The sequence below is a fragment of the Thunnus thynnus genome, chromosome 2, assembly GCF_963924715.1.
Source record: "Thunnus thynnus chromosome 2, fThuThy2.1, whole genome shotgun sequence".
Taxonomy (NCBI): Eukaryota; Metazoa; Chordata; class Actinopteri; order Scombriformes; family Scombridae; genus Thunnus; species Thunnus thynnus.
In genome coordinates this window covers 16,438,344-16,452,577 of record NC_089518.1, presented here as the reverse complement: position 1 = coordinate 16,452,577, position 14,234 = coordinate 16,438,344, and the positions used below count along the sequence as shown (strand labels likewise).

The following is a 14,234-nucleotide window of genomic DNA, read 5'->3' as shown; positions in this document are numbered from 1 at the left end:
CACTGAGTCCAGAAGCTGCTCTCAGCTCTGCCATCCAAGATAAATATTTAACAGCCTGGCTGCAAGATCGGAAATCAAAGGTCGCATCTCTCTCTTTCTCTGGAATCCATCTCCTCGTTGGATCCAGGAGATGACACTGAAGAGCTCCAAGGGGATACCTTGAATGGTTTTCAGGGGAATCCTTAGTTATGGTGAGAAGAGAAATAATAAGTAGCTGCACTTTTTATTCCATCAATGGTCAATAATGTATCTAAACATTTCTACAAACTTAGAAACCATTCTCTGCATCGATTAAGCTTCCATTCCCACAAACCAGAGAACAAAATTTTCTAAAAATATTCTTATATCTCACTTTCTCAGACTGTTGTTTTGGAGTGGAGATCCAGATGATCAGCTATACCACACTGCCTCTCTGTGGTTCCTATGAGAACTGTGTGGAGTTTAGATTTTATGAGAAAGCACAGGCAGATGTCGCCAGAATCACAAAGCAAGACAATGTCAATCTGCAGAAAAGCACTTAAACATCAACATCATCAGATCATATCAATCCTAATAAATATTGCAATAATACATTGCAATATTATTAACAATAATACATATTGTTATACATACTATAACAGTATAATACATTACTACACTATAGGAGCGGCAATACATGACTGCATGCAATGCATTTGAGATGTCATATCAATTAAAATAACTTGGCTGTGTGACATGCATGAATAGTTGGTTATGTAACAGTCATGAGGACAATGGAAGATGGACATGTCTGTTAGATAAATATCATGTAACTTCTAAGGTTACACATGCTTTATGAGGGTTATGATGAAGAAAAACAACAGTCGCCCTCACACAATGAATGATTTTTTTAGTACAGTCGAGTAGATTATATCTGCACAAACAGTCTGAACATGTCGAGAACAAGCTGAGTATCGGATCTACTACATGAGTTTAAGAAACAAAACAATGAATGGAATTTCAGGTATGTAGGTGACGGAACTCAGTAGCGCGGAACTAACGTCCGGGTGGGGAGGTTGGAGGACTATTATTGTCATCGCACATCTAATACAAAGCGGTATGGATACTGTGACGCAACAGGTTTCCCCAAGTTGTTTAAGTTGGTTATAAAGTTGTGAAAAGGGTTTGTATCGTAACCCCCACAAGGTACAAGATAACGACGTTATGATACATTTAGGAAATGCGACGAATTTAAGGATGTTTTCTTTCTGCAACAAGCAGCCAGTGAGGTGCGTTCAATGGTGGTTAGATTAATCAGTTCCTAGTGTCAAATTGATCTGCATTAACTAAAGTCAGCAGTGATGTTATCGTTGTGTTTGTGTTATTAATGTCAGACATTAAAGTAAAGCCTAATGTACGATTACATGTACAGTAAGCTTGCATATTTCCTTTCTTTGTATTTTATGTGTTATGTTTACTCAACAGGTGAATATGTGTATAAGGACAGTGAATATAGCTACATTTACATGAATGTTGAATATTAACTGTTTACTGAATGTCATTATATATTTAGGCAAATAGCTAGCTTTTTCAGTATTTTTTCAATATTTTTAGAAGGAGGAATATTAATTTATGTTTTTATCTTAAATCAATAAAAAATAAATAAATAAACCAGTGTCTAATACACCTCATCTAAAGCTTATGTGTTGCCTTTTAGAATTGTGACTTAAATGCATGATGTCTCCCAAGCCTCAGTATTATGATATGAAATGTGAATTATTTTAAAGCATCTTGTCGGCATATAGTAATAGTATCTTAGCCATACACTGTCATTGTCTTTTTATTGCCTGTTATTACTGAAGCAATTATGCCTTCTATGTAGAGGTCGTAAGAGATGAATATGGGGATGAGAGAGGCAGCCATGCAGCCAGAGGAAGTGCATCTTTGCCAGCAGTATTTAGCTGAGCTTCTGCAAGTCAGGATATCAGTCGGCTACAGTAGGTACGAGTCAGGCTGGTTAATTGTGAGGAGAATTTACTGAAATACACTTAATTACTTTGCATGTATCATTAATTAACTGTCATGTAGCAGTGTCTAAACCAACCTCAGCCATGGGTTTGTTTTTAATACGTACATTTTAAAATCCCTTTCACAGCGTCACAAAAGGAGTCATTGCAGGCATATATTTATTTGATTGTTTGCAAAAATCACCTTTCATGAATTCTGGCCCCTTCCCCTCAAACATCCTCTGCATGTCCCTGTGGGGGATAATTATTTGGCCAGATGGAGAGAGTCAGGTTGGGAATTCCCCAGAACACTGGGGAATCCCCCTACTCTTTGCGATAAGTGCCATTGGACCTTAAATGACCGCAGTGAGTCAGGACTTCGGTTTAACGTCTCATCCAAAGGACGGCATCTCCTACAGCACAGTGTCCCTATCACTGCATTGGGGCATTCGGAGTAATTAGGACCAGAGGGAAGACTGCCCTCTACTGGCCCACCAACACCACTAATCCACACAGCAGTAAGTTTTCCCAGAAGGTCCATCATATTAAATACTAGCCAAGCCCACACCTGCTTAACTTCAGGCTTTCAGTAGAAACAGGGTACATGTTGGTATGGCTGCAAGTTAATCAATCGACAGAGCAACTGTCTCCAGATAATTCAACATGTTTACACCCTGTTCATGAATACACTGTTTACATTTTTATCAATATTTGTTTAAATGATGTAGAATGTATTTTTCAAATGTGAAAGCGCAATCCTCAGTTTCATTATTACTTGTTTACAATTCTAAATGTTTTATAGATGTAAAATGGACGTCAATATCTGTTTATATTGTAGCAAAGTAAATGTTTAACGAAGGTGGTTAAATGCAAGCAACATGTTTATAGGAGGGGTGAGTGATATCGCAAAAAATATGACCCCAATAACTTTTTCATGTAGATCAATATAAATATTTATTAGGATATATAATTTTATAAGGCCGCCATTTGAAGAGTATGCTGATAATGACTAAAGCCTGAAGAAACCAGAGGATTCATTAATTAAACTCTAGAATAGTTTAACATTTAAAAAAAATAGAATTACATAATGGAAACATTTAACAGTGCAAACTGCTTTATCTTCCATAACAAAACAATACAAGTTAGCGTGCCTTGTAACTTATGAAAATAATATAAATAAAACTAAAAGCTGGGATTATTATAACATCAAATTCCTTTGGCAGGGCAGCAAACATCTCAAATGTTTGTAGAGGTTCAACCAAGACAAAAAATAAAAAATAAACCAGTGGATCACAAAGGCCCTAACACATTCATACACTCAACTATAATACATATCATTGTGGATATCTGAAATGTTCATTTTGACTAGGGAGAATTGAATTACAGATGTCTGCAATGCATATCCAGTCTAGATATTAAATGTTAAAATGGCCACTCATACTTTTTAAGGAATTTTAGATATCTTAAATTTATTTTTGTTGTAGATATCTTGAAACACAATTTCTACTAATAAGAATGTTATTGTGGATTGTGGATTACTATTCTGGCTAGTGAGAATACAATTTTGACTGGGAGGAATGCTATTATGGATATCTAAAATGTAATTACCAGCCCGGCCTCACTGGCTGCAGTGGTAGATATGCAGACTGGCTGTTGTTGCATTTATTTTTACTGCATGATGGGCTGCTGATCTATCCATATTGATTATAAAGTGTCCAAAGCTTATGATCGTTATCTTCATAAATGTCATATGCATCCCATATTGAAATTGTTTTATGGCCCAGCACTAATTTATAGTTTGACCTTTAAGATCAAATGTGGCTGTTTGTGACGTGTCTGTCACTGATTTCATTTCAAAACTGATCTTGATCTGCTGTTGCTTGTTAAAATGCATAGCTAAGGATATGTAAAGCATGGGGGTCAGATTATGTCAAAACCTGTGTTTGTGTAGAATGGATTCTTTTCCAGTCATATCAGGTAGATTCAATCTGAAAAACAATCGGCATGTGTCAAACATAAAGTAAGATCTAACGTCAGTGTCGTTTTACCTACATGTGTTACTTCAGCAACCAGTGACATACAGTATTGAGACATGACGCTATTTCAATTTTCAATTTTGGATTAAAAAAACTTTGAAAATGTGCATCAGTGACAAACACGGGTAGTGCTGATGATACTAATTTCATGCACCTTCAGCCTCATTTGATCGTAAAGGTCTAACTATAAACACGTTGGCTGTATTTAACCACCTTTGGTAATCATTTGCTTTGTTGCAATGACATAGATACTGGTGGACATTTAACATCTATAAAAATGCGTAGAATTGCAAACAAGTGATAATGAAACTAACTGAGGGTTCCACATTCACATTTGAAGATAACAGTCCACATCATTTCAGCGAAGACTGATAAAAACGTGATTAACTTGTACTTTCTTTTTCATTTAAGGCTCCTGGCGTCTGAGGTGTAGTCACTGCAGATTTTGGTCTCATCCATGGTGTGTTCATGGATCATTGCTGAATGTTTTCAAAACTATAATCCTTCTTTGCAACAAGTTTTAGTTTCCCAAATTCACTGAATGAGACACTATGAAAACACTCTCTTGACAATTCATTCTTTGACAAAACAATCTCTACTCAAGGTCCATGTAGTCAAAACAAGTGAAGAAAACAAGAAAACAAATATTATTTTACAGAAATGAAGATTGATTTAAGATTTACACCATATTTTTTCAACTGTACAGTAAACATATAATACATATATATATAATTACATTTTTATCTGTGAGTGCATATTGAGTGCATAGTGAGTCCGTTATCGATTCTTCACCATATTTTTTTATGCTCACCTTTATCCTTATTTAACAAATAAATAAAAATTTAAGTGCAATTCAGTCATTTTTCAAGTATTTAAGTTTCATACATTCTTTTTACAATCAGAAAATACTGCTGTACAACATTCACATGTTAAAGACGAGAGAGTGGAATAACATGAGACAAATGTTCCAGTCAGCCTTCTTTGTTACAGTCTCTTAACAGCTTCTATCCTGTGATCCTTGGTGTCTTGGAGCTTAGTGCACCTTGACCACACCACTCCCCTCCACTGATGTAGCTCTGATCGTCTGCCGACACAGAGGGCAGGTGCCAAACCGCTGGAGGACTCTGGGGGTGCAGTTTTTACATAAGCACTGGTGGCCACAAGACAGAGTGAAGCTGGCCTCTCTCACCATGCACACCACACACACGCTGCCTTGATCTATGAACAGAACAGAGCAATCACAGTTACAGTCACATTAAGTAAAAACTAGTTGAACTGATGACAGTAGTGGAAAGGCCTCTTTCTTACCTGCTGAGACTTCTGTGTCAAGACAGGAGATGCAATCATCGCTGTTTCCACAGACACTTGAGACATCAGGAATGAAGTCAGAATGAGGTGAGGTGAGGTGTTCAGGTGTAGGACAGGATAGTCTGGTGTACAACAGTTCCTTTTTCTTTGAGCCTGCAGCAAATAGACACATTCATAAACAGTAAATCATCCAAGCAATAACTTGGTGCTGTTAGTGCGTATGAAATGTTCTGCCAATAAATAAATAAGGAACAAGAATAACAGGCTACATGGTAACCCATACAACATAGTTAATTAATATTAAACTTACCCAGGAGTAAAATGGAGCATGTCTGTCCGTAGATATCTATCATGGCCCACAGTGGCTTACTGAGGTCCACTCCTGTTAGGACCTTGTGCTGGCCGCTGTTGTTACTTGTGACGTAAATGCTGCCACCATGAGAAACCCAGAACATCAGCACTGAGCCTGCCTCGCAGTAGGATTCATTCACAGGAGTAGCCCAGTACCCAGGGGTGTCAGTGAGGTCAGGGATGGCCATGCTGGGTAGAGGTTTAGCTCGGGCTGTCGGCGGCACGTTGGTGAAGCCCACACGTAGAGCTCCGTGCCAGTTAAACAAATTCCTCTGCACTCTCAGACAAATCCTCTCCTGGACCTTCACCGGGCGGCTGCTGAACACCAGACCGTTCCTGAAGGTGCCCTCCATCCTCTCTGCAACTAGACACTCCTGGCTCAGGCGGACCTTGTTTCCCACAGTCTGACTCTCAAAGGTCATAGGACCCAGGCAGGACGGGCCACATTTGTGTGACCTCTCAAACCCAACAACTGCAAGACAACAAAAACATGATCAAGGTTCCTGATGTGGTAAACATGTTTTCATTCAATTAATTCTTTTTTCAGTCCAATCATGTCGATTTCATATGCACAACAACTTGCGTGTGTCACAGATGGAATGTTGAGTATTAAACAATAAACCATATGCAACATTGCATCAAATTTTGTGATGATATTGTTAATACCTTTCCTCTTCATTTCACTACTGAAAATTGTATAATTAACCATCACTGAAATCACAAACAACTGATAAGCTCAAGCTGTTGTGAATAAATAACGTAATCTGACAAAATAAAGTAATTTCTTAGCACTATAATGCAATAACTTAATCTTCAAGGACATGTTATGACCATATTGTCATTACAGTCAGTGTATTTTAACCCGGATGCTTGATAATCATTTGGTTTTACTGTTTTACTACAACAGTAAAGTTGATTCTGACAGAGATTACAGCAGGTACAATTGTCAACAAGTAATAATGAAAGCAACAGATGGTTTCACTTTTGAGGATCATGGTGAAGGCGAGACATTTGTTCAAATATGGATAATGAATGTGAACACTGTCAGAGCATTTGTTTATTTGTCAAATTGTAAAAAAGTTGAGTTGAATCATACAGTGAGATTTATCTTGCAAGTGTGACTCACACATCTGTAGCAACAACTATTAACAGTATGTACAGCATTTACCCATCAGTGGAATGCTCCACATTTCCAGTAAAAGATATAAGTTCCTCCTTTACTGTGAACTTACAGCACAGGTCATAAAATCCTCCATTTCTTCTATTTATCTGAAGTCCTTTTCCTGTTTTGCGAATCATCTGTTTTATGGCACTCAAACTTACTGATTAGAGTAAACCAGGGCATGAACAACTTTTCATTCTGTTTAGCGTCTTACACTATTCATAATCAATTAATCAGAATATTTACAATAATTATCTGTTGCTTAATACAAAAAGTATAAAAGCTATCTTCATATCTTCATACTTTTGCAAAAAATGTTTCTCATTTATCTCAAATGAACAGCTAAAACAACATAAATTATAATATCGAAATAAAAATTAATAAATATATCTATAATATAAAAATGTATTACAATATAGTAATACATTCAAATCTGCTATTTTGTGTTGATTTTGGCTACCTCAGTGCATCTATTCATTTGTAATTTGCATACATTTCTTAATGATATTTAAAGCTGTTATCATGTATTTCATTTAAAGTTCTCTGTAAAGTCCTCTGAAAACAAAGAATAAATATCTCACCAGAGTTCCCATATCCACTCTCCTTCATCGTCCTCAAGAGGCTTTTCATTGTGTCTTGACAGAAGATGTGTTCACGTCTGTATCTTGGTTTAATAGTCATGAAGCCTGAGTGTTTGCTGGCTTTAAAATATGTGCACATGTGCACGAAACATAAACATTCCCAACATCATGTGAAAGCAAGTGGGAGGGACTGAGGGAGGAGCCCAACTTTGGAAATTTACCCAAAACCTAGACCAGGGTTGGGCATGTTGCAAACACTTTTTCTTAGAGTGTAAAATCTTAATATGATCTCTGGACTGCACTGCAAACATAAAACTACACGTGAGCTCTTAACTGTGTGAGTTTACTTACTTGAAGAATGGTATCACTTTCACCATTTGTCAGAGACAAATGTGTTTTAAGCCATTGTAAGTACATTTCTGTGCACAAAACTTGAACTGATTAAAAACATACTATATAGTGATTACAGGATGTTTTGGGTGATGATATATTTTAGTAAACACAATGTAAAGTGACACCATTCATGTATCAATTTACTGTACTTGTTTGTGTATATTGTATAATAGGATATAGTAGGATTGATCTTTTTCCTCTTTTTAAAAGCTGACCCCTTCTTGGACATTGATACTGACACTGTACACAGTAACCAGACTTTGCTTAATCTGATATTTGAATGTCCTGACCATCTCAAAGAAATGCAATACAATATGACCTCCTTTTGGTGAAACACTTGGAAAGTCATGGAAAATTCCCAAAATATTGAATATCACTTCTCAGACTGGCTCAGTGGGTTCAAAGGAACACCATACATAGTTAAGTAATGAGCAACAACTTAAAACAATTATTGGTTTGCTTCATGTTAATCACACAGGAAGCAGCATGCAAAGAGATTTGTCACCCTCTACAGGACACATACAGTCGTTCTTCAGTCCTCATTGGTTGGCAGTCCCTGATCATGTGACAGGATGAGGCCATGACTGGAAATCGAAAATGACATCATCACCTTTGGAAAGTTACTAACTTTTCTTTGACTTCTACAAAATAAATGACATGACTTTCTTAAAAATGCCATTATCCTGACATCCTTCAAGGCTCTGCTGGCCTCACCCTACACTAATACAGAGTTTGAAGGTGTTTTATATGTGTAATGTTAAAAAAAAAAAAAAGCTATATGTGAAGTAGTGTTTTCAAGTGTATATGCTAATAAAATGATGGTCTGTAATCTTTTCCTTTCAAGGATAGTAATATTTTTGTTTATGTCAGTTTAAAACAGGGGAAAAAAATGCAGTTTCTAGCAAATCTCATTCAGTGATCCACCCCAATTCAAAAAGCATAAAGTAAGTCACATAATATTAAAATCTGCACAACTAAATTTGTTCACAGGGTTAATTAGAAGCCACCACAGAAAAACTTTAACTTTATTAGAGTTGATCTTAGCAGCACAATGTGAGAAACCACAACTTCTCTCTTTGACAGTGACCGTTCATGATTGTCTATTAATTTTTATATTAAATGATTAATTTATTGATAAATTACATTGTAATATTCACATATTTATTGAAATCTTAGGTATTTGACCCAATACCAACCTCATATCAGGTTTGTTCCAGGAAGAGAGAGAAGTTTAACCAACTGTAATGTAATGTGAATAGTAATTGTTCTTAAATTGTTACAACCGATGATATAATTGACACTTGCCTGGTGATCAAGTCTGGGCAACACATGTTTTATAAATGAGTGCAATGTTCCCTGAGCAAGTTTAACATTATAATGGATAAGAGAATTTCACAAAATAGATCTGTTACTCGAATGCTTTCCTGTAAACTACAATTAATTTCCTTGATTAATAAAGTAGACTTTTAAGATGTGCTTTAGGTCTCCATGAATATGATGATACAAAACCTACAATGCATTATGTGATACATCTATTACACCCATATTACATATTCATGGATGTTTATGAGAAATCATAAAGCATCTGAAGTGAGTCTTTATCAGTAGATTAGTCATTGCTAAGAAAAACATTATGTTTATCCAGTAAGAATATATATTTGTATTTCATGAATGAATGGAGGATTAGATTTCCTACAGAGCCACTACAAGGAGTATTAATGGACTATTAAAGGCTATTATAGAATGATAATGTGATAATAGAAATATGGCATCAAAAAACTTAAAATTATTACACGGTAATAATCTTTTATGATCATTTTTGGTTTCAAAAAACAGGGATCAGCGCAACCCTGTTCTTCTCTGCCTCTGTGTACTTCAGGCTCAGCTGTTTCTGCTCCGCCACACTTGGTCAGACATGGCAGGCCATCAAAAAATCAACTTGTTCCCACTCCACCTGTTCAAAACACTATTAATCTGCTGCCTTCCAATAAAAGGCTTGGCTTTCACGGAGGAGCCAATAGAAAGGCATTAAAGCTGTGAGACCCAGGCCAATCCCAGGCTGCATTCTAATGTGGCCTATCTTTATCAAGGTGCCACTCCATTTCCAGATACTGCTTATTTATGATTTCTGAGGAAAGAGCCGGCAGGAGGCATACGTCTTTGTGAGAACACTAAAATCTGTGTCCACAGGGCTCGCCCGACACTTCAAATATGGAACTATCACACACCGCACTGTGGCTAAGAAGAGGTGAGGGCCGAGAGTGAAGAGTTTATCTCCTGCTACACTTTTCTCTGATGTCAAATTTGGCAGAGACCAGGAACTTTGTAAAATTGCCTTAAAAGGACACTGATATCAACTAGTTCTCTTAATTATTTGAACATCTGGGGCCGGTGGGTGTGATCCCAGATCTAGACATCGCCTTTTGGGTGAGAGAACTCCTTGTGGGCCCAGCAGAGGTTTTCTCCTGACTGGATTTTATTGGATGAGTTCCTGAGACCTGGAGGCAGAGTTACAGTACTTCCCATGGATCCAAACATCCAGGGGTCTTTCCTGTTCAACAACAGCCTGAACCAATTCCCCTCGGACCTCAAGGCACCAGTGTGCCAGTACTCAGTGCCCAACTCTTTCTACAAGCTCAACCCGGGCCTGAACAGCCAGCTGCCAGCAGGGACCCCTCACGGCATCAGCGACATCCTGAGCCGCTCCATGGTAGGGATGGGCACCACTGGTACCACCACCCTGCTGTCCGGATACTCCACCATGGGGGGGTTCGGCCCCTCCGTCACCAGCACGTCTATGTACTATAACCGAGACTACAACTCCTCCCTGGGCGGCTTCTCCAAGCCTGGCGCCGAGTGCCCCATGAAGGGTCTCAGCGTGAGCTGCTGGGCAGAGAGCGGCTGTGACTGGAGAGGAGGGAGGCAGCAGTGCACCAACAGTGAGTCTAACTGCTGCAGCCTGGACTCATCATCCAGCTCATCACCACATTACAGCTTCCCTGTGTCTGTCTCTGAGGAGTCACCAAGAGATGTCACCTTCTGGTGATGCAAAATCATCATCTTCATCAAATTCATTTCACTTCATCAAACAGAAAACAGCCTCATCAGATATATAACATATAATGTCAAAAACCATATATCAAGAACAGTGTGTGGGTTAAATGCCTGATTTGACTAAAGCATACATTTTTAATGTCCATAAAACTGTGAATAATACCTTTGTTTGTTCTAAGGGCTTATTTGGTCAATATGTTAGCAATATTTTAAATATGTAATATCTAATGGAAAACTCATAACACTTAAAAACTGAAACTATGAATGATGAGTTCATGCGGCAAATAAATAAGCAGTCAAATATTTATTAAGTGGTACTATTATATAACAAGTAGATGGTGTTGCATATTAAATAGTGTTTATTATATGGATATTAGACTATTGTTGTTTGTATATAAAACAACAAAAAATAATTCATAGTCTATTCTGCAAATGTGCATCAAATACATACTTTGATTAGGGGATGAACATGTTTCTCATTCAGAAACAACATGTCTAATTTTGAGCCCGTAAGAAAGCAAATACTTCTGTGGTTTACACAGGAAAACTGAAATATTTCAAATATTTAGGCTTATTCCATATAAGGCTTATTCCATGTGATAAATAAGAGAAATATTTGCAATGTTTTCAGGTAGTGGTCCTCTGGGGGAGATGTCGGGCAGGAAGAAACACACCAGACCAACCTTCAGTGGACATCAGATATTTGCTCTGGAGAAAACCTTCGAGCAGACCAAGTACTTGGCCGGGCCAGAGAGAGCGAGACTGGCTTATTCTCTGGGCATGACTGAATCTCAAGTTAAGGTAAAGTAACCAGCACATTTACATTAAAGCTAGTAAAGTGATGCTTTTGTGTGAGGTGACTTACAGCTCATAACATGACTTTATAACTTACTACTCTAATGGTTTCATATTGTTCGTTTTTAATTTTGTTATATTTCTTCATGTTTGACCATTGCCATGGAAGTTTTGTTGTATTTTATGTGCACCAGAGGAACATTTTGCAACTCTTGTTTTAAAAAGTGCTATAGATTCATGACAAAAAAAAAAAACAACCCAAAAACTTGAATATCTGAGTCTGTGCTATTACGTCAGGAGCAGCAACAAATAGTCATACAACCATCACCATCATGCAGAAACAGGGTTATGGATGATTTTTATAGCGTTCTATGTTTCATAATGTCTGCAAACAAGATGCACCTGTTAAACGATACGCTCATTCACCACGAGTCACGCCCACTGACAGTTGAACCCCTGCTCTGTTCAGGTGTGGTTTCAAAACCGACGCACCAAGTGGAGGAAGAAAAGCGCCTCGGAGCCGAGCTCCACGCAGGCCAGCCACGCGGGGCAGAGCGGCGAGGCCTCGGAGAACGAGGTGGAGGACGAGGAGTACAACAAACCTCTGGACCCCGACTCTGACGACGATAAGATCCGACTGCTGCTGCGCAAACACCGCAGGGCTTTCTCCGTCCTGCGCCTCGGACCACACCACGTCTGACACACATGATGCAAATTACGCACAAACACACTCACACACCTAGATGTACACACGCTTCTCAGCAGACCTGCATGCTGTAATAAAACGTGTACAAAGATAAGTTAATTAGTTTTCAACACAGAGTTTATCAGTGAGCAGTTAAGCATGTTCATTTATGCCCATCCAACAAAACAGCATTAATGGACAGACTAAAAAATTAAGCTGAAAAAAAAGTTTACTTTTGTAAGTTATTACTGTAAAAAATCACCTCTGGTCTGTTTAATGTTACACTGGTATGTGAGGGAGTAATGTCATACACATCACTTTACTAAAAAAAAGGTTAAGAAAATGACATGGAAAAAACTGCATGATGCTCTAGATAATAGTAATTAAAACAAATATCTTCATTATTTGTTCTCTTTTTATTTTATTTCTGTATTTTCTTTTCCATTTCTGTGTTTATTTGTATTCTGTTTGCTCTGGTTAATTTATAAGAAGGAGGAGAAACTTTCTCAATCCATCAAACTCAATATACTCCATGTTTTAAGGTAAAAACCAACTATCTCACAGTACAATAAAGAGTATATGGCACACATTCTCAGTCATTGGATCCAAATTGCAGAAAATTCATTTTAAACATTTTTAAAAATGGATATACCAGTAGATGAAGTCATTATGGGAGGTAATTTTATTTCAAGGGAATTGAGCTTTATCAAGATTTGACGTTGTTAAACCATATGTGGGTTAATGCAGATAAACCACAGGCCTACAGGGTGTAGAAAGTCACATTTTTATATATATTAAATCAAGAAGAACGTGCACAAGCATGTTAAAACGGATATAGAAAAAGGCTCTGCTAACATGTCATTACCAATTATTTATAGTCCGCAAGTATGATTTGTAATTCTGCTACATGCTTAAATTGAATGCTGACTTGAGGTTGGTTAAAGTATTTTAAAATGACAAGCTTTGTTTCTCATTATTGTATACATGCTTTTGAAATACATTGTAAGAAAAAAGACGTTAAGGTGGCAATTGTGAAAAACACCTGAAATGTTGCGCAATAAATTATTGTGAATTATTTATCAAAGTGTGGCGGTTAAGTGTCATATATCTTAGTGAAGGAACAACAACAAATCACATAATTTGGCTGCACTGTTTAATCAAGTTCTGCCGGTTTAATTCCCATCAAGCGACAGTTGGAATGAAACTACAAGCAAAAAAGCACAAACCGCTGAAGAGAAGAGCAAAGGTCAAGGGTCAAACCTCGTGTGATTTACTTGTGCAGTATGGCTTAATTGAAGACAATGACCCCCTGCAACCCCCTCCAACATAAAATCAATACTGACAGACCAGCTCATTCACTGTTTAGGCTCAGTGAGTTAGACTCCGTAATGTTGTGCAGGTGGCTGGAGATGATTGTGTCAAAGAGAAAGTTGAGGAATGCTGCTGAAACAATTTTGCTTTCATTCCTCACATGAAAGACAACAAATAATCTGGAGTGTGACAACTATGTGAAGACCATAGATCACCAGTTCTGTTATTATGCAAACGTTGCTCAAGTTTTTTCTTGATGCCATTATTAGACAGATATTCAGAGGATTATTTTGTCAAGAGTTCAACCATCAAATCAACACAAAAATGAAATTCAATATAGGTGAGAATCAGTCACAAACTCAGCAGCCTCTTGATTTGTTGACCCTTGAAGATTTCCAATCTGAAGAGCATGTCCTAAATAGTTCCAGCTTTAGAGGGTGAGCTCAATACCTCGTCTGTTTCACGTGTCATTTGTCTTCTGTCACAAAATAAGTGAAGCTCTCCATACTGCTGAATTCTAAAACTATGGAAAATGAATACATAACACAGACATACAGTATTATACAACTTGGGATTAATGTCCAATAGAATTTC

General features: G+C 37.5%; 2 protein-coding genes across 2 annotated transcripts; one reads left to right on the top strand and one right to left on the bottom strand.

Annotated features, from left to right (window-relative positions):
- Window positions 1-4,574: 4,574 nt before the first annotated feature.
- On the bottom strand, window positions 4,575-7,558 carry LOC137194463 (E3 ubiquitin-protein ligase NEURL3). Its single transcript, XM_067606376.1, has 4 exons — window positions 7,403-7,558; window positions 5,619-6,131; window positions 5,309-5,461; window positions 4,575-5,218 (listed from the first exon to the last, which is right to left on the bottom strand). Exons 1-4 carry the CDS (start codon window positions 7,539-7,541, stop codon window positions 5,034-5,036), a joined length of 990 nt encoding a protein of 329 aa, XP_067462477.1. The 5' UTR covers window positions 7,542-7,558; the 3' UTR covers window positions 4,575-5,033.
- Window positions 7,559-9,919: 2,361 nt separating this feature from the next.
- Window positions 9,920-13,622, top strand: nkx6.3 (NK6 homeobox 3). The gene is made up of 3 exons (XM_067606364.1): window positions 9,920-10,734; window positions 11,481-11,650; window positions 12,114-13,622. The coding sequence occupies exons 1-3, from the start codon at window positions 10,320-10,322 to the stop codon at window positions 12,342-12,344; spliced, it is 816 nt and encodes a 271-aa protein (XP_067462465.1). The 5' UTR covers window positions 9,920-10,319; the 3' UTR covers window positions 12,345-13,622.
- The last annotated feature ends 612 nt before the right edge of the window (window positions 13,623-14,234 follow it).

Bases quoted from the DNA above. Each gene is read 5' to 3' on its own strand.
- nkx6.3 (XM_067606364.1), top strand. From the start codon at position 10,320: ATGGATCCAAACATCCAGGGGTCTTTCCTGTTCAACAACAGCCTGAAC. The intron at 10,735-11,480 runs GTGAGTCTAACT...CAATGTTTTCAG, and splicing joins GAGGCAGCAGTGCACCAACA to GTAGTGGTCCTCTGGGGGAG. The intron at 11,651-12,113 runs GTAAAGTAACCA...TGCTCTGTTCAG, and splicing joins TGACTGAATCTCAAGTTAAG to GTGTGGTTTCAAAACCGACG.
- LOC137194463 (XM_067606376.1), bottom strand. From the start codon at position 7,541: ATGTGCACATATTTTAAAGCCAGCAAACACTCAGGCTTCATGACTATT. The intron at 6,132-7,402 runs GTGAGATATTTA...GTTGTCTTGCAG, and splicing joins GAGTGGATATGGGAACTCTG to TTGTTGGGTTTGAGAGGTCA. The intron at 5,219-5,308 runs GTAAGAAAGAGG...TTCTGTTCATAG, and splicing joins TGACACAGAAGTCTCAGCAG to ATCAAGGCAGCGTGTGTGTG.